At 39.6% G+C, this 25,674-nt stretch overlaps 1 protein-coding gene across 3 annotated transcripts in view; it reads left to right on the forward strand.

Annotated features, from left to right (window-relative positions):
• Positions 1-25,674, forward strand: part of LOC120798810 (receptor-type tyrosine-protein phosphatase mu-like) — a 167,763-nt gene that overhangs the window by 29,485 nt on the left and 112,604 nt on the right. For all 3 annotated transcript variants that reach the window (XM_040143474.1, XM_040143472.1, XM_040143473.1), the window contains one exon: positions 24,625-24,747. In XM_040143474.1, coding sequence (XP_039999408.1) covers positions 24,738-24,747 — 10 coding nt within the window. In that variant the 5' untranslated portion in view covers positions 24,625-24,737. The remainder of the gene's footprint in view (positions 1-24,624; positions 24,748-25,674) is intronic.

Consider the following 25,674-nt stretch of genomic DNA (forward strand, 5'->3'; position numbering starts at 1 on the left):
ATGCAAGATTATTGCTGTAAGCAATAATGTGCTCTTGCTATTCTCTGCTACAGTGGTGAATTTTTCTGAGGATGTGTCAATTGGCAAAGCTGTAAGAGAAATCTTTTTAATGCGTCTGTGCTACAGCATGTTATTAGAGGCAATTTCCCTGCCACAAAGAGGGTCAGCATAGGGGGTCACATTGTTTTGTGTGCTCATTGGACTATTATCTATAATTGTGGAAGAAGACAATTTTAGAAATTTCATTCTAATCATTGTAAGTAGCTTGGCGAGGTGGGAGTTCATCTTGGACAGTTGTAAAGGGTACTATTTTCAGAAATTAAATAGGACGCCCTCGGTTGTGCGCACCTTATCTCACACTAATACACTTGCACACACACTATAGAGCGGTGAAAGTGGTGAGGCATAGAGGCCTATCGTCCTGTGGGAGGAGCTGACATTTAGCCTGAAAATTCACCTTTGGTTTCTGCCTCTGGATTAATGATAACACTCTTTCTAGATTCCATCACAATTTAAGATACTATTGTACTCCAGCAGTTTGTGATGTTGGGTCATGGCTTGTAAGATTTGATCTCAGAGTGTAAAAATTGAGTTGTCTGAATAGTCTGGTCTTGCGTTGCTGATGTTTCTTAAAATGTACGCAATATATAATCGTCTTGAAGATATGCATTGACATTTTAGATGTGTGCATTAGGCCTGCATCATGGACTCCTGTGATGATGTTGGACCAACCAGACGATCCGCTGGCTGCAGTGGTGGTAGATTCAAACCCTTTGCTTAATTAATGTTTTGCCTGAGTTGCTCCAATTCTGTCAATCCCTAATTCCAGGAGGGATATTATCCTTTGCCCGTTAATAAGTTTTTAAACATCTTTTCAATTTACTTGGGAATATGTAGAAATTTGCTTAACATGTTTAATATATCTACAGCATTGCTCTCATAGGAAAAGTCAACAGCAGCTGTGTTGCAGGCTAGATTTTCCAGGAACATTTTCCTAGCTGTAAAAGCTCGTCCTTCACTATGTGTTCTTGAATCAAAAATACTGAAAAGCACTGTTCTCGGATATAATCAGAGGATATAGTTACAACTTGCTTTAGATTAGAGTCTGACAGCAAATTGGATACAAGGCAGAGTCAATCACCTGACCTAGCCCTGGGTTGAATAATTTTTTGAAATGAATGTCATGTTAAACAGCTCCCAGTTTGGGTCCAGAGACAGGCTGAATTCCACCCCAGCTGACATGTATGATGTTAATGCCCCCTAATATCTGGCAGTCTGATACTCAGTATAATGAGGAAAACTCTTGAAATACAGATAATTCCTCCAGACCTGCACGCCATATTAGACGGATCTCATTTCATCGTTTCTCAGTCTGAGGTCTGGACTGGCCAAGTGGTTTTTGGTGCCGGTAAAACAATGACACATTGGCCGGACATCTCAAAAAGTGATACCACGGAATGACAAACAGGGAGCAATTGTTCCGTATTTTTTGTACTCACTGCAAACTGCTATACTTGAGGTGGGAACTTTACAGTAATCAAGTTTCCCACCTCAATAAGCTTGTTGTTCTGTGAATAGGGTTTATTTTAACTTTTGTCCTTTGACCTGATTCGGATAAGGCAAATCTCCATAAAAAACATTCAGGTCAAAATGTGTCTAAGTCAAAACCAGGCTCTGTTTGAGTATGAAAATTCGTTCTTGATTTTGGACACGTTACATTGAGAAAAAATTCTGAACTTTCAGAATTTTCACCTACTAGCTTTTTCCAAAGCTTTATAGGCTGTCTTTGGTTGAGAAGTGAGTTTTTTTTTTTTTAAATGCCAAGGCTCAGTATGGTTTCAAAAGTATTTAAGGATATTTTAGTGGGAAATAGGTCCAGGTCCTAACTACATGCGGAAAAATAATCATTGAACTTGAACTTCTTAACCAAATTTAGCTACACTTAAAACTAAAAACTACACTTCTCTGTGTATTTTTGACCTACAAATCACCAAATCAGTGCTTACTAGGAAGATTTTTAGTCCAGCCTGTGATGTCAACATGGCAGAGGAAACCAGCTGTAGCCCACCCGTGTTCCCTGCGTGTTCTCCTCACGATGTTGTTTCCATAGCCTGAGGATATGGCACGGACCTCCGGAGGCAAGGTATCTCCGGAGCAGAGACCAATCTGAGGAGACAGGGAACACTTGGGAAGACGGATACCTCAGCCAGGCGCCTGCTGCCATTTAACAGTCTCACCCTTCTCTGAACTGACAGTTCTGTTTTACCATCTCTCGTCCTAGTCATCACCCCCGCTCTGCTGCTGTCGCTGTAAACTTGTGTACAGGAAAAACACAGGGATCTAGATGTGATAGCGGGGAGGGAAAGCTATTTCCTGAGCACAAACAGAACCTGTAGCCTGATAGTATATACAGATAGGCATATAAGTATTTGGACAGTGACACAATTTGGGTAATGTTTGCCTCTGTGCACACCCACAATGGATCTGAAACAAAGCCATCAAGATGTGATTGAAGTGTAGACTTTCAGCTTTAATTCAAGGGGTTTAACTAAAATACCACATTAACCCTTTAGGAATTACAACCATTTTTATACAGTCGCTCATTTCAGAGGCTTATAAGTCATTGGAAAAACCAACATAATTATAAATACAAGGATTATTTCAAATACTTGGATGAAACTTCTTTGCAGTCAATGACTAACTGAAGTCTAGAACCCAAGGAAATCACCAAATGCTGAGTTTCCTCCCTTGAGATGCTTTGCCAGACCTTTACTTCAGCCACGTTCAGTTGCTGCTTGTTTATGGGTCTCTCTGCCCTCAGTTTTGTCTTCAGGAAGTGAAAAGCATACTCAGTTTGGTTGAGGTCAGTGCACTGACTTGGCGATTGAAGTATATTCCATTTCTTTGCCTTGAGAAGCTCTTGGGTTGCTTTCACAGTATGTTTTGGGTCATTATCCATCTGTACTGTGAAGCACTGTCGGTTTTGCAGCCCAGTGCTGCAAAACTGAGCAGATAGTATAGCCATATACACTTAAGAATTCATCCTGCTACTTCAATCAAGTCACATCATCAAGGCCAATGTCAAAAAACATACACCAGACTTCAGAGGAAAAAATTCAAATTCATAGTAAATGATCCGGATCTGGCCAAAAAAAAAATTTTTTTTCCAAAATTTTTTGTGTAATCCTGCTGACAAACAAACAAACAAGCAGACACGGGTGATTACATAACCTCCTTGGCGGAGGTAATAAACACAAGTGACCCAGTTCCATTGGCAGCCATACATGCCCATGACATAACACTGCCTCCACCATGTTTGACGGATGATGTGGTATGCTTTGGCTCATGAGCCGTTCCTTTCCTTCTCCATGCTCTTCTCTTCCCATCATTCTGGTACAAGTTGATCTTGGTATCATCTGTCCAATGAATCTTGTTCCAGAACAGGACAGGCTTTTTGAGATGTTTTCTGACAGTCTAATCTGGCCTTTCGGTTCTTGAGTGGCACCAATGGTTTGCACCTTGTGGTAAACCCTCTTTATTTACAATGATATGCCTGCCTCCATTAGTGTTCTTGACCTGGTTAGAAGAGTTTTTTCTTCACCAAAGAAAGAATTCTGTGATCATCCACTTTAGCTGTCTTCGGTGGTCTTCCGGGCCTTTTGGTGTTGTTCAGCTCGCCAGTGGATTCCTTCTTTTTAAGAACGTACCAAATTATTGATTTGACCCCTCCTAAAGATTCAGCCATCTGTCTGATAGGTTTCCTCTGTTTTTTCAGCCTAATAATGGCCTCCTTCATTTGCCTCCACACCTCTTTGGACGACATATTGAGAGTTCCCATGTACAGCTACCAAATGAAAATTCAACACTTGAAATCAACTTCAGACCTTTTATCTGTTTAATCCGTCAGGAAATAACAAGGGAACAGGCCACACCTGGCCATGAAACTGATTGTCAGTCAATTGTCCAATTACTTTGGAGCCTCTGGAAAAAGACGGACTCTGTATTAAAAATGGTTGTAATTCCTAAATGGTTATTGAGATAATTTTGTTAAACCCCTTTGAATTAAAGCTGAAAGTCTACATTTCAATCATATCTTGAAATCCATTCATCAAATCCATTGTGGTGGTGTACAGAGGCAAAAAATTGTGTCACTGTCCAAATACTTATGTACCTAACTGTATGTCTTTAAATTGTCCTACTGCAGTCAGCCAGACTTGGGATACTGAGGAAAGTGTGATGCAGCCTTGCTCCCAAGGGAGAACGGTGAGCCTGATGAGCTCCCCGCAGCCAGGCCAGGTGATTCTTTTGGAGTCATGGGGACAGTACAGATTTGTGGTACCACGGGGAGGGAGGATTGACATGATAACATATCCTACGGACTCCCTGCACCACCCGGCAGCACGACCACACAGCTTAATCCTCTCTCCATGAAGGCAGAGCTGAAACACTCATTCACCCCCTCGCTCAATCCTCTGTCAAAACAAGGGGGTTTTGTCAGCCATGAGGGGTGTTGCATCCCTCTCAGTCCCTGCCAACGGAAACGCTATTACTGCCTGCCAATGCCCCGGGAAAAAAAAAGAATACCCAATATGCATATTATTCTAATACCAGCCGTCAGTGCCTGGAATTACTCGGCATGATAGCATAATGAATGCGGTGCCTTGTAGGTTTCTACATAAAGCTGTTTTGCCACTTGGATGAATAATTCATACTAGCCCAGAGGCAATGGATCATCCAGGCAAGAAGAAAATTAACTACCAATTAGTGTTTATTTATGGGGATAGTGTGTTTTACTCTTAATCTTAATGCCAAAAAATATATATGCAAAATAAAGTTTTGGCGACCCTTCTGACCTTGGGAATGCAAATGAGGAGAAGGAAGGAGAGGAAAAGAGGGCTTGACTGGTGGATGAATCAGATGACCCCCCCCTCCCAGTCGTGTTATTGGACTCTGTGACTCCTGTCTCAGTTGGCCTCCAGACATACAGTATCAGAGTCAGCCTCTCAAAGCAGATTGATTTCATCTCTCGGCACATGATGTGTAAGGGACTTTGTTGACTGAAGGGATGTGATGTGAGGTTTTGATGCTGCCACTGGTGAGCTAAACCTCTGTCTCCTTGGAGCGTGCGGCCCCCACCTCCACCATCTTCTCCACCCACCCCGGCTGTTCCTAACCCAGCGCACTGGCAGCCTGCCCAGATACATTGGTAGTCGTTAGTTGTCACTGGAACGATGTGACACGTTGCACTGATACGCAGGGACTGTTGTTGAAAGTGATCGTTCCTGCCAAGGAGAAGCCCTCACCACGGATAAATGGACACTGAACAGCATGTGAACGGAGAGATAAAAATGGCAGAGAGAAAATAAACTAGTCAGCCTCGGAGTCTAGCTTGGCTTCTCAACACCAGAATCTTTGGGGCTGATGAGCTTTGCAGACAGGTTTTCAGAAAAAGGCCGATTGACTTTTCATTTTCCATTTATTTCTGCTTTGTGCTAAAAAAAAATAAAGATTTGCCTAAAGTTGAATACTTCACTCTTGAAATTTATGAAGAGTCGAAAACACTGTTTGTTTCTCAAGGTCAATGATAGGAGAAGATATCTCCTGCCAATTCAATGAAAGACAAACCTGCATGAGTGACGGATGGATTTTATAAGAATCAGACAAGCTGTCGGTAGGGGGATAAGGAAAAAACATCCTGCCAGAGATTCATGAGGATAACTCTCCAGCGTCTGTGCGCTCCTTTTCTTCCTTTGTAAAGCTTTGATTGTGCAGAAATATGCTGCTGTGGATGTCTTGTCCAAAGCGCTTTTCATGAGCTGCAAATGTGGCGTTTCAGAGCTGCAATGAGTCAGACATTGTGTTGGCCAGAAGATAAGGGGGGCCAGGTGACAATGCCTCAACTTTCTCTGACTTGTGGGATAAGCGGTGGTCGTGTCAGGCGACTTACTTCTGTTTTTACATGAATGGGCTGAAAGGAACTGAGACTAATTTAAAGACTCCTAACCACAGTTTAGACAAAATGCAATTGGAGTAAATATTATTCTTATACTCTAACCTACACATTGGGCTTTTATTCAGTACCTTACTGAACGCTAAAGTTGATCAACAGGGACTATGTGTGTATGGGGATATTAAGGCTCCTTGTGTTTGAATGCCTTGCATTCTCCCTTTGTGCTGAATTTGGGGTTGTGTTGGCCCTATAACAGGTGTGTCACTATGCTACATAATACTCTGTAAGATGTCAGAGACTACATTTAAAAGCACAGAGAACCCAATTACTTGGGTAATCTGGTTTTGTTTCAACACTACACATATAGCTTTATAACTTGGTTGGAATTACCTGGTTATGCTCCAATTCTAAGAGTTAAGAGAAAAGTGGTTGCTGGTGACATTTCGGTCTTTTCCACCCTGTATAGGAGGCAGTTTAATGGACAACGTAGTTATCAGCCAGACTTTTTCATACTTCTTATATTTCTATTATTATTATATTCTATTACATTTTTTATTCTATGACTGTTAATGTTGAGTCTGTTGGCTGGTCAGTACACCACTTTGGTCGGGGTTAAATATTTCAACAACTGCTGGGTGGATTGTCATAAAATGTTGTACAGACATCCATGATACCAAGAGGATGAATCCTTCTGGCTTTGGTGACCCCAGCCTTTTTGTCTAGCGGCATGAGGTTGATATTTGTGGATTTAAATGAAATATCCCAACAAGTACTGGATGAATTGCCATGAACTTTGATACAGACATTCATGTTCCCCTCAGGATGAATTGTAAAAAGTGCTGATGATCCCTCAACGTTTCATCTAGCACCATCATCAGGTCAAAATTTCAGTTTGTCCAATACTTTGGTTAATGACCAAATACACTAAAGTAAGATGGTGACAATAGTTATTATAGATGCTAGAAATTGGCATGTAGACATTGGCTAGCTGACATTAGCATTTAGCTCAGTACAGCCTTACATAGCTGCTAGCATGGCCATAGATTCTGTCTTAATTATACTACCAAATATACTAAATCCTACCTGCTGTGTATATCATGCTTTACTTTTTATTTATGTAGCATCTTAATTCCTTTATTCCATAATATTCTACATCTGTCTCTCATGTTTTGGTTTTTTTCCTTAACTGAATTGTAGGTGTAAGGGAAAAGGCTGTTGTATGCTGCACTGATTGTAAAGCATTTGAGACCAACTTGTGATTTTAGGTTAGAAAATTAAAAGTGACTTGACTTGACTATAGTTGTGTTGCTGGTAAACTGTTCTACCTGTGGACAGGAGGCTACGGGTTTACTGGGTTATTCTGGCAATCACGAGACCCAGTTTCAGGGCATCAAAGGCTCCTGTAAACGGATTAACTAAAACAAGATCTTAGTGGCTCTATGGCTCACAGCCAGTTTACTCCCCTCATAGCATAACGTAACGTTACGTTTCTTGTACCTGGTAAATAAAATGGTTCTAAATTTTGACTTCCTGTAAAATGATCCTCCTGTTTTAGTTGTTTGCTGTCAGATCTGGTCTTCCAGTTGAGTTGTAGTAAACTTGTCAACTTATTTCAGTGTCCCTGTGTCATCTTCCATGCTACGGAGATGATGTGATTCTGTAATGAGTCATGAATTACTGTGCTATCATCTCTTCTCCTGAAAATCCAGGGAGGACAGCTCTTGTCACAAACCATTGTGGTTTGTTCCATCAGACTGGTGTCTAAGTGCCTATGTTGTGTTCTCACCCAGTAATTAGCCACAGCCCTACAACCCCCAATAACGCAATTATATCTGGGGCTGCTACTTTCCTCCACACCCATAGCAATAATGAATGAACTACAGGTTAATGAAATGTGTGTGTGAAATGGAAGATGCCCCTTGAAAAGTTTCACACATTTAATTTCTTAAGAGCCGAAGCTGGAGGCACAATCCACAAAAAGGATAAAGTGCTAAATTTAACACTTACTTTGCAACTTTGCACCTTAATCATTAGAAAATGAAAGCTTGTGAATGTCAAAATGAGGCACAGCTCGTTAATTTTATACTCAGGATGGATAATGCATTTATGCACAAATCTTTTTGAAAATACAGCTGAACTTTCAGGCGCCAGTTATCATCTTATTCAGATTTGTCATGTAGAAGCTGTGGGAAGTTTGCCAACGCTCAATCTGTTGGATGAGTTTGTGTTTTGTGCATTGTTTGTTTGTGTATGCATATGGTTTATCCCAAGTGCCTGAGTCTTAGTTAAAAGTTTCCGAAGTTTGTGCTTCATAGAATCCATGTTTATATTTGGAATAAGCGCAGTTTTAATTGCTGGAAATGCAGATTCAGATGCCCCCCTCCCCAAACATCAACTGTTGGACTTACATCAACTAGCTGACCATATTTTGTGTAATCACACCATGTACTCTGTCAGATTTGTTTTGCCATATGGATGTGGGCTACAACAAGGTTAAACCAAAAAGCTTCCTATTTACTCTCAGTAGTCATGAGTAGGAAATAACTTCTGGTTTTCTTCGTATCTCCGTCTGAAGAGACCAAGCTCATTGTTAAAATAACATTTCCTCACAGCTGTATACAGAAATATACAGCCTTTTTTTTATATCTCTCTCTTTACTCAGGCTATCTGATGATTACCATCACTGCTACCTACCTATAAAACATACAGGTACAGAAGTACCATCTGTACCTTCTAATGCTGTACACTATTTTGTTTTTCCTGTGTGTGTGACTTGCTGTACCAGCCTATGAGAAAGACAAATTGAAGTGGACAACTTCCAAATTACATGAAATCGAATAAAAGCAAGGGACAGATGATGAGTGCTGATCTACAGATGGGTGGCAAATTGAAGGAAAAACCAGCATGACGGTTTTTAGTAAGGTGTTTGGCCTAGCCCCAGTTTGTGCCTCTCATGTTTTATTTTTACTCTCTAGTCACAGAAATAAGAATCTGATTTTCCAGGATTTTTAAAGATTACCAGGTAATTAACATTATTTTATTTTTTTTGGACAATCTGATCCTTGGCTCTGTGACACTTGATTGTAATAGTAATACTGTACATGAGAGACACAAACAGGGACTGGTGTCAGGCTACCATGAGCCTCCAAGCACACCTTCAGTGCTCCTTCGCATAAAACTCTTGAACTCTACTGAAGGAATGAATAACACAAGAAAATATATGGTGGTAGAGAGTGCTGTCTTGGTCCAAAATCTCCCATAGGTGGTTAGCTGGGTCAAGGTCTGGCGACTGTGAATGCCACAGCGTATGATTGACTTTGTTTTTAAACCCATCAAACCATTCACTGACCCCTCATGCATCGTATGGAAGCATTTTTCATTCATATTGTTTTTTTCCACTCATTTATTCAGTCTTTTTTCTTTTAATTTGTCACCTGCTTCTATCTCTCTGTCTATACAGTTACCTCCATAAGTATTTTGACAGTGACACAATTTTCGTAATTTTTTAACCTATACACCAGTAAATCTGTAACAAATCCATCAACATGTGATCGAAGTGTAGACTTTCAGCTTTGATTCAAGGGGTTTCATAAAAATTTTGAATTAACTGTTTAGGAATTACAGCCATTTTCATACATAGTCCCTCATTTTCAGAAGCAAACGAAGGAGACTCCCATTAGGCAACATTATCAGACAAATGGCTGAATCTTTAGGAGTTGTCAAATCAATAATTTGGTATGTTCTTAAAAAGAAGTAATGCACTGGCAAACTCAGCAACACCAAAAGGCCCGGAAGACAGCTAAAGTGGATGATCACATAATTCTTCCTTTGGTGAAGAAAAAACCCTTCACAACATCTAGCAATGTCAAGAACACTCTTGAGGAGGTAGGCGTAACATTGTCAAAGTCTACAAACAAGAGACACCTTTATGAATGTAAATACAGAGGGTTTACAGCAAGGTGCAAACCATTGGTACTACTCAAGAACAGAAAGGCCAGATTAGACTTTGTCAGAAAACATCTCAAAAAGCCTGTCCTGTTCTGGAACAAGATTCTTTGGACAGATGAAAGCAAGATCAACTTCCACCAGAATGATGGGAATAGAAGAGTATGGGGAGGGAAAGGAACGGCTCATGAGCCAAAACATACCACATTACCTGTCAAACATGGTGGAGGCAGTGTTATGGCATGGGCATGTATGACTGCCAATGGAACTGGGTCACTTGTGTTTATTGATGATGTGACTGCTAATAGAAGCAGCAGGATCATTTCTGAATTGTATTATCTGCTCAGATTCAGCCAAATGCTGCAAAACCGATAGGCTGGTGCTTCACAGTACAGATGGATAATGACCCGAAACATACTATGAAAGCAACCCAAGAGCTTCTCAACGCAAAGAAATGGAATATACTTCAATGGCCAAGTCAGTGCACTGACCTCAACCAAACTGAGTATGCTTTTCACTTCCTGAAGACAAAACTGAGGGCAGAGAGACCCATAATCAAGCAGCAACTGAACGTGGCCGAAGTAAAGGTCTGGCAAAGCATCTCAAGGGAGGAAACTCAGCATTTGGTGATTTCCATGGGTTCTAGACTTCAGTCAGTCTTTGACTGCAAAGAAGTTTTTTCCAAGTATTTGAAATAATCCTTACATTTATAATTATGTTGGTTTGTCCAATTACTCTTGAGCCCTCTGAAAACGAGGGACTGTATAAAAATGGTTGCAATTCCTAAATGGTTAATGTGATATTTTTGTTAAACCCCTTGAATTAAAGCTGAAAGTCTACACTTCAATCACATCTTGATGGCTTCGTTTCAGATTGATTGAGGTTGTGTACAGAGGCAAAATTATGAAAATTGTGTCACTGTTCAAGTTAAGTTATGGAGCAATCTGTATATCCCCTGTATCTTTCTGTCTGTCTGGCTGTCTGTCTAGTATCCTACTAGTATATTCACATTCATGCATATATGAGGAAAATTTGGTGCTTTTGTTAGGGCCCATTTTGTGCTTCTTGGTATCGGCATTGAAGATGATGCCCTGTGGTTGTGGTCGATTATTCAGTAGTCCTGAAGCTGGCAGCTTTTGGTGAGATTGAGCGACCCTCCCGCCCCCCACCCCTTTCCCCATCTTTATCCCCCATCTATCCCCCTCTCCCTCTCTCTCTCTCCCACTCCCTCACTAATCTCACATTGCCTGGAGGTACTTTTGTGTGTTTTGTGGTTTAGTTCAATTTATTGATCTGTGCTACAGTGAAATTCCATCAAAGGGATAATTTCTTTCACTATTAGCAGCATTTGATGTAAACTTGACTGAACCTGGTGTTGGAACTCTACAGAGAAAGAAGAATATGTAGCTGATTTCATATAAAATGAAACTTTTCTGGTTTTTATTGCTTTTGCCAGAAACGAGTTATTAAGACAATGTAATAGTTTCTTTGTTCCAATTGTCATTAAGTATTTTATCATCTCTTATCTTTACCCTCCTCTGTCTCATCCTTTTTTGATCTTCTCAAGCTCAAATTCATGACAGCCACTCGCCCCACAGCATTTGCATGCTGTCCCCGTTGATGCCTGTGACATTTCTGAGACCATGTCAAAACAGCCTGAACATGGCAGTGAGTGCTGCATTGTTGGGGTGTGAAAGAACGCTTTGGCAGCTCTCCTTGTTTCATGATTGATTTAGGTCTTCTGGCCAAACCAATATAGGCCAAAAGGCCTGTGGGATGGTCAAGCAGAGCAGACATCTCAAAGTGATGTTTGACTGCATCGGACATTTTCCTCAAATGTAAGAGTATTATGAGTGTCATGATCTTTGCGGTCATTCAGATGATGACACTTTTAAGAAAGACCGGTGGGATCAGATAGACAAATTGACAGATGTCACTGATTTTATGAGTGATTGGCCTCCAGATACTGCAAATAAAAGTTGGCCACAACAACTTTTTATTGAAACTATTGTAGTATATTTCACAATGCCTAGGTTTGGTGAGAGATTCACGTACTGTTTTGGAAAATGACAGTGCATTCACTAAATTACACAAGTGACATTTCACGCTTAGAGAATATAAAGTGACTGATGACTAACACATCTTTTATTCTGCAACTTTTTAAATTCACAGCTACTCACCTATGTGCAGCATATATAGTAAATATAGTATGTAAATATGGATACTGAGTCCCACAGTGTATTTATTCACAGAGCCAGTCAGTACTCATGTTGCGTTGACTAGAAACTCTGCTCACCTTGCCACATTAAACTGAGGGAATGTTAATGTCACAGAAATATGTCTATTGACTTATAATTACAAAACAGATACTGGCTGTATCACTTACCGACCAAGTTTTGCTGAGCTGAGAAAGCTTTAGATAAATGACAGATCATTCAAAATGCAGTAGCACATGCGCTGACCAGACCCAGAGGAAGAAAGCGCACATTGCATCTGTTTTTAAGTCTCTTATTTGCTTGACTGTTAGTTTTAGAGTTTAAGCTTCATTTATTGGTTTACCCAGTTGCACCATGAATTAGCACTTGAATACATGTCATTAGACTATTTTAAGGAATGTAAATTATGTTCCTTTTAGACTTTTCCATTCTTCAGCGCTTGCCTGTTAAGTATTTCCATTGGCCACGACTAAGACTTGAAGGGAAGCAGTTTTTGTGATTACAGTACTCAAGGCATCACCTTTTATATGCACTTGACACTTTAAAATGAAATATTACCACATCCATTTTTAGTTCAGTGTTCCTGTAGTGAATCCGACTGATTTGACCTTTTCAACAAAGTCTTTTATGGTTACTGACTGACATGGTTGTGTGGGCACATATTTAGAGATATGTTGTTGCATGTATGCATGACCTTTTGAGGGAATACATGTTTATTCCTGTGTTCTAAGTTGATGATAAAGGTTAGTGTCTTTGAGTGGACACAGAACACATTTTAAAATAATTGCCGCAGCCAGCAATTACTTTCGCCATTAATTAATGTTAATTATTTTTTCCGATTAATAAGTCAAGCATTTTGTCTGTACAACATCAGAAAAGAGTTAAAAATGTCTATCACTACTTTCCAGAGCAATGTCTTCAGTGTCTTGTTTTGTCCAGCCAACAGATGTGGATATAAAGACTTTCAATAAATTGGACAAAAACGAGAGTATACAATTTAAATGAGAGATAAGTGGGAAATCCTAACATTCATGAAGCTCTAAAGTGGAGAGGACAAAAAAATGTTGCTGATGATATATGTATTATAAAATATTGCCATATTTCTGATTAATTTATTTAAATACCACTGTTTTCAAACTCTCATACGATAAAAGTTTGTGTAATATCGTGTGTATTATACTACCGTTGTTCTTTTTAAACATTGCTATGTGATGGACACTCTGCCGAAAAAATAAATGAAAGATGCGTTTAAACAAGTTTTATTACATTTGTAACTAATCATACTCAGTATACAGTACAGTCATCCAAGGTGATTTTATATTAGCCATAAAGTTTGTAGCTGTCTAGGATACGAAGCCAACAAGACCATAAATGCCGTCGTCAAGAATGAGCCAAACAAATCATTGCCCTTTTTTTCATTTACATTGAGAGTAGAGCTCCTTCTCTGCTATTCATATCTGACACTCTGAAAACAGATTCTTTATTATTACACTGAACCTATCAGACTATTTTTGCTTCAATCTGCACATTCACTCTTTTCAGTGGCCTGACTTCTATTCAAACTGGTCATCCTCCAGAGTAAATTCCTTCTTCTGTCTGGCTAGAATGTGCTTGCACTATGACTTTATACGGACGTTTGTCACACGGTTAATGAAAAAACCTGCAGTGTAATGAGAGATCAGAGAGGTGCTGTGCCTTGGAAGTTTGTCTGCCTCGCACTAATACCTGCGATAATTCATCTGGATTTTAGAGAAGCGGGATTGTGATATTCTCCTGCAGGGGACACGACAAAAGGCGGCTGAGATTGGAAACACACAGTCTCCCAAAGGAGCGCACCCTGCAGGAGCTTGAGAACCATCTAAAACCGTAAAGGTTCCTCTCCACTCTGTGATGTGTAAGGTTTTGATAGGACACTTAAATCAGAAAATAGGTCAGAAGCTGTCGCACAATAATTGGATTTAAAAATTAATAATATTAATGAGACTCAGGGAATTCCTTTGTTTCCTTGACTTATTCATACCACTTTACTGTCTGAACTGATAACAAACCAGCTGAAAAGTCTCATTTGTCTTATGGTATTCTGTCACTCACTGCTTAAAGGTGACGTGTACACGCAATATTATAATATTAAAAGTGGGTTAGCTGCAAAGACTGATACAGTGTAGATGTTTTCATTTATTTGTCTCATTTAAGCTAATTGATGTTTTCTTCTTTAGTACTATTGTGAGTAATGTAATTATTACTATTATTCAATATGAGTAATGGGGGTTTCTGCAGAGTTCACTGAGTTAAATTTAAGACTTCTTAAGACCATTTTTTTTACGACATAGAATGCAATTTAATACCTGTTTTCACCAAAACCCCGAGCAAAGTATGAAAGAAAGGGACATTATGGACTACAATTATCACATTTTCAGTGCTTCCCAGCAGAACAATGATTCCTAAAGATGAAATAAATTAAATGAAAGCAACTTGGACCTGGATAAGTAGCAGGATGGATGTTTTTTAAGACTTTTCAAGAAATGCAGATACCCGGGTAATATTATTCTCAATTTTTTTTATATATATATATATTTTAAATAGACAGTAATAGACTGGAAAATCAATGTTAACTAGCAGTAAAAAGCAACTACTATCTCCAGACTGTATTCTATTTTAAAAAATTCAGATGAAGTTGTGGGTGAGAGTTGGATGACAAGATCCATACCACTCTCGTGTCTGTACAGTAAATAGAGAAGAACTAGAGCTAGAACCAGCAGATAGTTCACTGCCCAACAGCCAAAGTGCTGATATACTGGGCAGCATTTTGACACAGTGGAAATGGACTGTAATGTCAGTTAGAGAAATGACTCCAGGCTACAGGGACAAAATCATGTGGACGATATTGTTAGCTGCTTTATGTAGGAGAGAAATGTCATGGTAAATGCTGCTGGTGATCTTTATTGGTATAATTATCTGCATTGTCCTGAAATGTCATGGCTTTAAGAACTGAAGCTGTAGTTAAACACAGTAAGAAAGGATCCCTCCCATTTATTTTGAGATTCACACTGACCAGTCGGCAGACGCTCCTGTTGCCAAGCACAACAAGAGCACACGCAGTAGATTTGAAAACAGGTCTCATATGCCTCAAGCCTTCCACACCGGCTCCCTCTGACCCAGAAGGATTTAGCCTGGCCACGGGATTTTTCTTTCAGGTTCTGATTTATGTGGCTTCAGCAGAGAAACAAAGGCTCTGAATGTGTTTGAAGTGTGCAGGTGAGGACCCTAAGACGGCACTTTGAAAAAGCTCCTGCTGGGACTGAAACCTCCTCAGCCACACCTGTCAAGGCAACGCTCAGATCCACACGGTGACCTTTCACCTGGGCTGGGATTCACCCTCCGCCTGTGCTCTGTCTGACCAGGTGTTGGTCATACTTGCCGAGATCGACACGGCCGTGTGTGGCGAGGGATTAAACACACTGCATATGTGATTGACGATATGTCACGACACAAAAGCAAAGTAATGATATTTCATCAAGCTGATAATTCTGCCTGAATGCGCAAGCTTTGCCTTGTGGCCTAGATTTTCTGTCCTTCTCAAGAGGGATTGATTCAAACTTTCTTCTATTCTTCAACATTTTCTAATTAACTTTAGTGATTCACTAATTCTTTGACATTCAACCTTGAAATATTCCCTCCTCCACACATAAAAACAAGCATTTGTTCCAGTTCTGGAAAACCAACAAAGCATGTTAATGTTCGTGTTTATTCTCTGATCAAACATAATCATTTTCTCCTCTGGAGGAAATCTCCCTTTGGGCTAATTTCTGGGATTGTTACTCGCATGTTTGACAAATTAGACTCTGGGAAACTCAGAATGAACATGGTGGGGGGTGGGGTGGAGAGGGGAATGTTGGGGGGTGTTTGTGTATGTGTGTGTGTGTGTGTGTGTGTGTGTGTGTGTGTGGTGGGGGGGGGGGGCTACTGGTACTGACATTATCATGTCATCCCTTCTTTGTTACACTCTTCAGGCGGAATTCAAAGGTTTGTTGACTTAGCAGATTTTGAGAGGATTGAAGGGGTTCAGTTTGAAGGGTCATCCACTGTGGGATAGGGATGTTGTTTTCTGTTGGAGTGAGCCAGTGGGGATTTAGCACCGGGCTGGGCCCTTTATACCTTTTTCTCTGCCAGAGGCCTCCCAGTCCATGTGTGGATCCATTTCCGACTGGAAACCAGGGGGTTGTCTCTTATCTATTACTGTCTTTCATTGATTGAAACTTAGGCCAGTGGCCCATCGCACCTGGATCAAATGTAAAACCACGATGGAGGAAGTTTTAATTTCCAGCCTAACAGTATTGAGCTAAAACCATGTTGTGAACCAATGCAGAGGGTTAATTCCCCTTTAAACAAGCTTCATGAGTTGATTCTGCTGTACATGATACACATCAACAACGCAGGGCAGGGCATTCAGACACAGCGGGACACTTCTTTGTTTTTCATTCAACATATTTGACAAGTAAAGTCTCAGCGTTTTTCACAGCTTTTCCTCACCTCACTGATCAAAAAGCATCTCCCCCTCGGTGCAGTTTTAAGTTGTGCAACAAATAAACAGCGATTTTAATGGAGCGCCTTTTATGCTCAGTCACCATATCATTTCTGGGAGCACATTGAACACAGGAAAATGGGAAGCCAAACAAGCCTATTTCGCTCTGCTATTCAATGTATCAACAGTCACTAAGCCGAATAGGAAACAACCTTATTTTCTCTCTCTCTCTCTCTCTCTGAAAGACACTGAGAGACAGACGGTAGCTCTCTCTGTGGATAGAGACGAGAATGAAGATGCTGGGAACATTTGGAGGAAAAGCCATTGTTAACCAGTCTTGTTGCTGTCAAGTCGGAGTCAGGACGCACCTAAGCCACCTCTCTGCAAACTAAACACAGAGCACAGCAGGTGGTCGTCCTCAGTCTACCAAAATTGATTAAATCTGATCTTCAACATTTGGGAGCTCCAGTTGTTGTTTTTTTTTTTTTTTTTCGTTAGTGTAATTAGCCTTTTAACTATACAATTTGACCTTGAGCTCACTGAAAGATTTTGGCAAATGATTCAAAATGGACCTCCACTAAGAGGAAAATTTAAATAATGTTTGGTGTTATCACCATAGGATACTTCTATGCAGACAGAGCTGTAGTTCTCATTTTTATTACTTAGAGAAAAATGAAAATAAGTATCTTCCACGTCTCAGAGTTAGATTCCACATTCATCTTAATTGGTGCCTGGCAGGTTATACAGAATCGGAGATGGATTTGAAGTCGTTTACTGGAAGTTCTTGACAGGCACGGTGGAAGAGAACATCAAGCCCCGTGCTGGCATACAGAGCTTGAAAATTATCTGTCAAAATTTAGCATATCTAAGGAGAAGGCTGCCTGTCATCTGCGATGTATGTCTAACCATGCACAAGGGTGGATTTGATCAGGAACTATGTTGTACTCCTGATGTAAAGCACATTCATCAAGTTAGTATTTGGTTGACAAGACAAAAAAATGGAAAGGCAGAGAGGTTTTTATAATGAGAGGCTTTTGAGCTAAACATAGTGCCCAAGTGATATTTACAAAATACGCATAGCTTCATACATCATCAGGCATATTCCACCATCTTAACTTAAAAATGTGATTTTCTTTTTTTGCCCTGATTTTGTTCCGTCATGCTAGATGTGGTTTGTCGGTTTTGTTTTGCAAAATGTTGCTGATAAGTGCACGGCTCAGCCAAGGAGATTATCGGTGGAAATCTCCTCTCCAACTTCTTTATTTCGCCTGGAATCAATGTGGTGAACAGCAAGACGTGATTGATAATGATATTGAGATTGATTGTCTAAATCCCTTCCCACAGTTCAAAGTCCCCAAATGGATAGTATACTGTATATACATGCAATTCGGTACAGAGATGGGACTTGGCAGGACCTGCCAATAGATAAGTGAAATAGGGCCAGAGTGAAAAGGCCTATCAGTCCCTAAGGGGCTTAGCTGCAGGATTCTGAAGCTCTAAACTGGCCGTGGTGGAGGGAGATAGTCGACATTGGTTTTAAATTACCCAAGATTGCCTTGTGGTTTCAGTCTGCGGGGACACCGACGGACAAGATGTTTGTTCTAACAAGTGTGGACATGGAGACAGATTGGGGCGAAGAGCAGACCTGCGATTTCCTAGCCAGACAGAACAGGTTGGAGGGCTGGTAATTGCAGCGTTGGCAGAGGGGCTAAGGAGGTCTTGCAGCAATGATATCTGCCACTGGGACTGAAGCAGTGGTGATGCTGGAAAAAGGCTCAGTTTCATCCCTGGGAGGATATTCTATCTGATGCCATAGAAGCTACAGTACACACCACACTAATGGTACTTTTGTTCATTTGCTTGCTTTGTAACACGGCATATGTAACTCTCCTACAATTACTGGGTAGAACATGACCAATAATTATGTAGTACCTTGTAATCATTGTACAGGTACTCTTGTGGGGTAGGTACCAACCATGCTCTGTACTTCCACAGTCCTGAGTTCATGGTCTGCCTAGAAACTTTTTTTCATGTAAAACAAGAGTAAAGTGGACAAAAAAAACAACAACAAAAAGCTTGACTGACTATTTCAACATTTTGTGAAATCCAATTTCTTGCCAGGAGATAGATGAGTGACACACAAACAAGATATAATGTGTTAATTAGTGAGTGTTAAAGGTGCTGGTAGGTGGATCTGTTACCTTGAAAATGAGCCAGGCTGGCTGTTTGTCCCTGTTTCCAGTCTTCATGATAAGCTAAGCTGCTGGCTCGAGCTTCATATTGAACAGACAGATGTGAGAGTGGCATCTGAGAGTGGGTTTTCTCATCTAACTCTCTGCAAGAACACGAGTGTATTTCCTAATATCTTGAACTATTCACTTAAAAAAAATTATTCACAAAGTCAAGGACCTGAAACAACTGTTGGTATCAGGTCAGCATTCCTGAAGTAGGTGTTTAACAACCGTATTTTCTTTAAAACCTGTGTAATAAAAGCAGCAAAATTAGGAAACAAGCAAAAATGCTGCAAAAGGACAGAAAGCAATTTCATCCACAACCTCACCAAATAGGTGTTTATGAAAATGTTCAAAATACCAGTATCATATAATGTCATATTGTGCATATCCACCTTTACAGTATTCAAATTCCACCCTCACAATGCCTCCCACACTCACTCGCTGGTATTCAGAGAGAGCACTATGTGCATAGAACTCTATTACAGTACCAAACTTCCAAACACACAACTACTAATGCCTAAAGTTTACTCTCGTTACAGGTGCAATAACAAAAGGCCTTTTAAGTCTGACTCGAAAATCTTTAGGAGAAATTGGCTCCAGCATTGAGGGGCTGAGGTATTGATTCTGGCCTCTGGCTCAGTCCAGGAAAGGATGGATAGATTTCTTTGAAATGCACTCTGCGTGAGAATATAAAGACTATTGTGTGTTCTCACTCAGGAATAAATTGTTTCATGACATATCTGGGGCCACCTTTTCAGCTTCAAGCTGACTGCTTCTCTTGAAAGGGGAATGTTGACAGGGTGGAGCACATGCATCTGTACTCCCAGACTACCCACACCTCATAGAAGCTTTTATTGAAAGTTAAATCTCCTTCAGAGTGTTGGCAGCCTCTCGTTGGGGTATCTATTTCAGCAGCTGTCGGAGCTGATTATATGGGGGTTGTGCCACACACTGGCAGTGATATAAACCTCCTACAGAGAGGAGGACTGTTATGATGCTATTGATTGATGCGTTCATCTGCATGCACGTCTACAGCCTCTTGATTCAGAAGCAGCCGTTTGTATTGATGACATGCAACATGCGATCGGTGATACATTTTGGTTTTGTTTTATGGCACGCACGCACGACGCTGAAGTAACACATTTGAGAAAGCTTATGATGCCATGTAATTTCTCTAAAACGAGATGCTTGAATGTTTACCTCAGGACAGAACATAGCAGATCAATAACAGGTCGCCCGCATTATTGGAGAATTTTCCAATACTGAAGTCTGATGCAAATATCCTTGTGTGACAATCAAAGCAATGCAAATCGATTTATTGCTTGTTCACACCCTGTTACCCTGTCGTAACGGTCAGAATAGTTCAACTAAAGCAATGAAAGTGGATGGTACTTCAGTACCGTCAATGAAAAAGACGTATGGGTTTGTCCCACCTACTGTTTTCCTACATCAGATCCATAGAAAACATAGTTACCAAGAGACGGCACAATGTAATACGGTTTGGTATCACTATACAGTCTTATTTAGTATTGGATTTGTTATTACTTTGCTAAAAGTAAAGTCCTTTAATTGTCATTGTATGGACTTCTGGCATTACATACCGCTAAAAAGTCAGACTGCAGTCTTGGTCCTTGCTTTGAAGGAGTGCATCAAACTGTAGGCAAACAACATATTTGTTATTTATGTTATATGTATAATGTATTTTTTGTCTAACTGCTTACTGCTTTCATCTGAAAATGTACTTAAACTGGTGTTTTTTCTTAATGTCTTGTATTTTATTCAAGTCAACTCAGCAACAAGAGAACCATTAATAGAAAGGATCTGTTAATGATGTCTTTGAAGGATATGAAGTTTTAAATTGAGACCTCACCCCTCTCATTTTCCTGATTTATTATTAAACACAGAGTTGACATGTAAAAAAATTAAACCTCTCAAAATTAAACAAGAAATGAGCCCTGCTTTTTGAATATTCTTTTTGATGGCTTTTTTCTGCTTCAGCGTTCAAAATTCTCCCATCACCCACTGACTCAGAATCCATTTCGCTCCTCCATCGATTTAAATATCAAACACCAATAAAAGCCACCTCTTTGAGTTTGTTTGAGCTCCACCATGCTGTGAGAGGAAGGTGGGTGGCACGGGGCGAAGGATCTTGGAACTATTGAGTCGAAATATTGATGGAACAGAGCCAGCCCCTGTGACGCTGCAGGAGAAGCTGAATGAGCATGAAGTACAAGCTCCTTTTCAGCAACCCCTTCATATGCCTAGAGTTCCACACAGTCACTCCGGGGGGGTGGAGGACAACCACAGCTTCCCACTGGTGGCCCCTGAACAGCTCCAACTGAACCGCTGGGCGTTAAGAGCCTTGCTTAAGGGCAAGTTGGTGCTGAGTAAAGAGGATTTCTTATTCAGATCTCCTCACCCCAGATTCTCAGCTAGTCTTGGGAATAGGTTTTCGGCCACCTGTTACTGCTGCTTCACATTTAATCAATAGTTAACATTACTGGTTGTGCAGGCTGTATATTATGCTGCTATGCAGTGGGTGGATCCATCGTTCAGCTTCCTCCAAAAAATTGATGAACTCGCACCCAATTATGCAGTGGCAGTTAACAGCTGTTAAAGAAATGCTAATGAGCTTAGCATTATAGATTGGAGGGAAAAACTATCGTATGTGGAGATAAACATTTTGTGAGGTTAATGTTATCCCATTTATACATGTAAGAATCTTTATTTTACATTTGCAAATGTAAACAATTAAAGATTGTGCATATGTTCATGGCTCTGAATATCAAGAATTAAATGAAGATAATAGCTTCAAGGTACTCAGATATATTACTTAACTAAAAGTAGCAATACTACAGTGTAAAAATACACAAAATAAAAGCCATGCATTCAAAATTTTACTTAAGTAAAACTGCATTAGTATTAGCATAAAAATACACTCAAAGTACCAAAGAAAAATGTACTTACTATGCAGATTAGGACATTTCAGAATCATATTTATTATATAATTGGTTTATAATTATTGATGCACTAGGGTGTAAGGATCGCTATAATGTTGCATCTGATAAAGGTGTGCCCAACTACTTTATATACTGCTGGGTAGCTTAATCTTTAAAAGTGCATCCTAATTTATCTGTTGCTTGCAGATTTAGATTATTAATACAAATAAAAAAGTAACCAATAACTAAAACTCTGCAATAGATGTAGTGGAGTAAAAAAAATGCAGTAAAATTTGAGTCTGAAATGTAGTGGAGCAGAAGTATAAAGCAGCAAGTGAAATTACTCAAATAGTGCTGTGTAAGTATCTCAAAACTGTACTTAAGTACAGTACTTCAATAAATGCACATCTCACCACTCCAAACAACCAGAATTACCAAAAAAAAAACTTTGCAGGGAAGTTTTAATATTTCTAGAGCTCAGTTAAAAGACACAGACTACAAAGCAACACAAAATGACTACAAAGACATATCATTAGATATAATAGTTAAAGTTTAATGAAACAATCGAGATAACAATAACCTAAAATGACAACAAATTTGTAACAGAAATAGTAGTATTGCATGAAGTATACTATAATCAGGACATGTAAAGTAAATACAAGTACAATATGAGATTTAAAACTTACATCAGTTTTTTTCTATTGATTTAATAAAGTAAATATACAATTTTATTGAAATTCATGTTACAACAGTACAAGAAACTGCATGAAGAAGTAGAAAACAGATAAAGAGCCATCTGAAATAATAATGTAATAAATTATAAGAGTGTGGCAGCGACAACACCATAGCGGACATTTTGGCTAGTAATAGTAGCAAACGCACAGGTTTGACTAATAACATAAACGATGGCTCTATTCTATTAAATTGTCCCAGTAAGCCATGACCACCATCATTAATTTTATTATTTATAACTGTGCTTTTTCTACTGTGACAAAAGCCCATTGCGTGTTAAATAGTTTCAGGCGTTTTTCAAATTTATGACTAGCAGGCTGAGAATAACTTCAACACACTTAGCTTAGCGGTTTGTGTACCACCATTTAATGTATGCAGAGTAGCTTGTAAATTATGACCGCTGTTACGGCAGTTGAATGGAAAATTCACGGTTCACAGAGGTATGGGGATTCAGTTAAAGCGACATCAGGCAGTTTCTGTACGCTATTAGGTAGTCATACTCCAAAACTAACTCACCGCAGTTAGCTCGTAGCCTGTCACTTGTGTTCTGGCCAACATATTGGCGAAACAACTGCCTACCTCACTACGTATCTAGCATTAGCTTAAACAGAGATCTCTGAACTCCCGTGTGTCTACTTGTTCATTTCAAGTCAGTGATTCTGGTTTGATGTGCTAACTCCTAAGAATTACATCTGTCTGTCTCTGGTTTTTTGGCTCCGTTCACTCTCACTTGTTACCATCTCTCAAATATCTCATACTTAACATTTAACCTGGCTACCTGACATACAGGTAAATACCGCTAACAAGTTGCCTTGGTGATTTGTTAGCCATAGGAGGCAGTGAATTTCTGGACAAGCTCTCAACAATTCCCCAACCTTTTTACCTGTGATACTTTGGCAATAACTCCATTTTTCTATGTCCCTCTTGCTGCTTTGTCTGTTTGCGCGCCCCCCCTCCAAATCAGACAAAGCAGCAAATACATCATTAGCAGCTGCCCTATGGAGCTGGATATTAATTATCTTGTGTACTCCTCGTTTGGCCACTCATTTGCACTTGTACTGTAAATGTCAACAGAGAGATAAATGGGAAAACAAAAACCCCAGCTCGTAGCCTTTATGCAGCAGAATGTCACAGGGAACTTGTAAGAGATGAGATATATTGGTTTTGGCCTGGATCAAAGGACAATCCCGGAGGCAATAAAATCTGTAGGCTATGTCATCTGTGTTTAGAAATTTATTAGCAATGTGCGAGCAAACATTTTCAGATTCACAATTTGGATTCATATCTGGCAAGGGGCAGGGCAACACGCTGCACATCTTATCAACAAAAAAAAAAAATTGGTGTAATCATGTATTTGAAGCGTTAAGCCATTTTGACGATTTCCTCTCTAAGTCACCTGCCTCCTTTGAAAACGACCTCCCATAGTGTAAAAGCCACCATTACATTTTATGTTTTTACTCTTTATGAATTCCTTTCCAGCCACATATTTTTCTGACATGCTTTTTTTTTTTTTTTTTTTTCGGTAGATTTATGAGTTGATTGAAAAGCACTTTGGAGGGGAAAAAAAAAGCTCAACTCTCACATTCTCTGTGTGGCCTTTAAGGTGCGAGGAATAAAGGGGAGTATTTGTATTAATCGATCACACGTCAAGCCTGGTTGAAGCCTGGCCTTAATGGTTGCTCGCTGTCATTTTGCAAGCAGCTTGTAAAAAGGATTAGACTGGCTCTGTGGAGTAAGGGCGCATGAACAGCAAAGTTCTGTGGCCGGCAAGGAAAATAAATCATTTTATCCCCGATGGTGGTGCAGTTTGGGAACATAATGCCTAACGATGATGGAGTTTAGACACTTCATACTTGTCATTGTGAAATTGGACTGCCTTGTTGCTAATGATGGTAATGTATGTTGTGCCGCGTCTACTACAGTAATCCTTCACTCTGTCTCACTTAAATGCATCTCATTGTCTGGCATATTGCGTTATGAATACTGCTGGGAAAAAAAAAGAGGAGAATTTAATTTATTCATTCATTTGAGCAGCAAGTTAATGGAAAAACTGTATAACCATATAAATTTCTTCCTTTTGTCACAGGCGATTGTAACTTTGAGAAGCCTCTGGCAGCATGTGGGTACAGCCAAGGCAGAGACGATGACCTTGACTGGGAGCAGGCCAATACTAAAGAGAAACCCTCACCAGATCTATGGATGCCCTCAGGTAAGGACGGCGGAGTCTGCACATTTGACATAGCCTGTTTGCTGTATGAAGCGCTATTCCGCCCTGAACAAAGACTCTTTTTACATAAAGGAATATTTTCTAAAGAGGTAGAGCCCATTTGTCAAAACGGTATTGAGTCCGGTGAAGAAAAATATATCAGATTAGCAGTGGCACTTCTAAATTCTCAAAATTTGATTTCATACAACTCCATTTGCATGTGCTTATTCATTTCAGCTCAAATTAATTTTTTGGCCAAAAAAGGGGAAACTTGAAAAAACAGATCAAACTAAAGTACATGGGAGAAGACGAGTCACCCATGACGTCCGCCATTAATAAGAGTATCCTTGAAAATAGTAACTGTTACTTGGTTCTATTAGGCAAGCTATATGCACAATGATTATAAATATTCCAGACATGCAACTAATCTCACAGATCATTTTTATGACGTATTTTTATCTGTTTTTTTTTTTTTTTCCATGGAATGACATTTGTCTGCGAATGGCCAGTTCAGTCTGATGATGTAGGTGCTTACAGAGGACAATTTTCTAATTAGGCTTTGAGTATAATTAGAATATACCGTAAGGCTTCGTGAAAACAACTTTAGTGATAGAGACTAATAAATACTGATTACAGCTTATATCTTTATGTATTACTATTTAATCTTGCAACCATATCCGTTAAGGAGAAAACAATATTTCTACATTCTTCTCTAGAGTTCCAAAACTATTTTTTTTTTTTTTTTTTTGATATTAATGTAGGATGTTTCCATATGAGTATCTACTGCACAGGATCTTTTGGAAAGTCACAAGAACTCAGACAAAAGAAACATTTGATATCAAAATACTCAGATCCAATTTTAATTAAAGAAGTCTTTCCGTCAGCCACATATTGAAATTCATTAAAATGCTTGCCCTGCATTTTTTTGTC

The sequence above is a fragment of the Xiphias gladius genome, chromosome 14, assembly GCF_016859285.1.
Source record: "Xiphias gladius isolate SHS-SW01 ecotype Sanya breed wild chromosome 14, ASM1685928v1, whole genome shotgun sequence".
NCBI lineage: Eukaryota > Metazoa > Chordata > Actinopteri > Istiophoriformes > Xiphiidae > Xiphias > Xiphias gladius.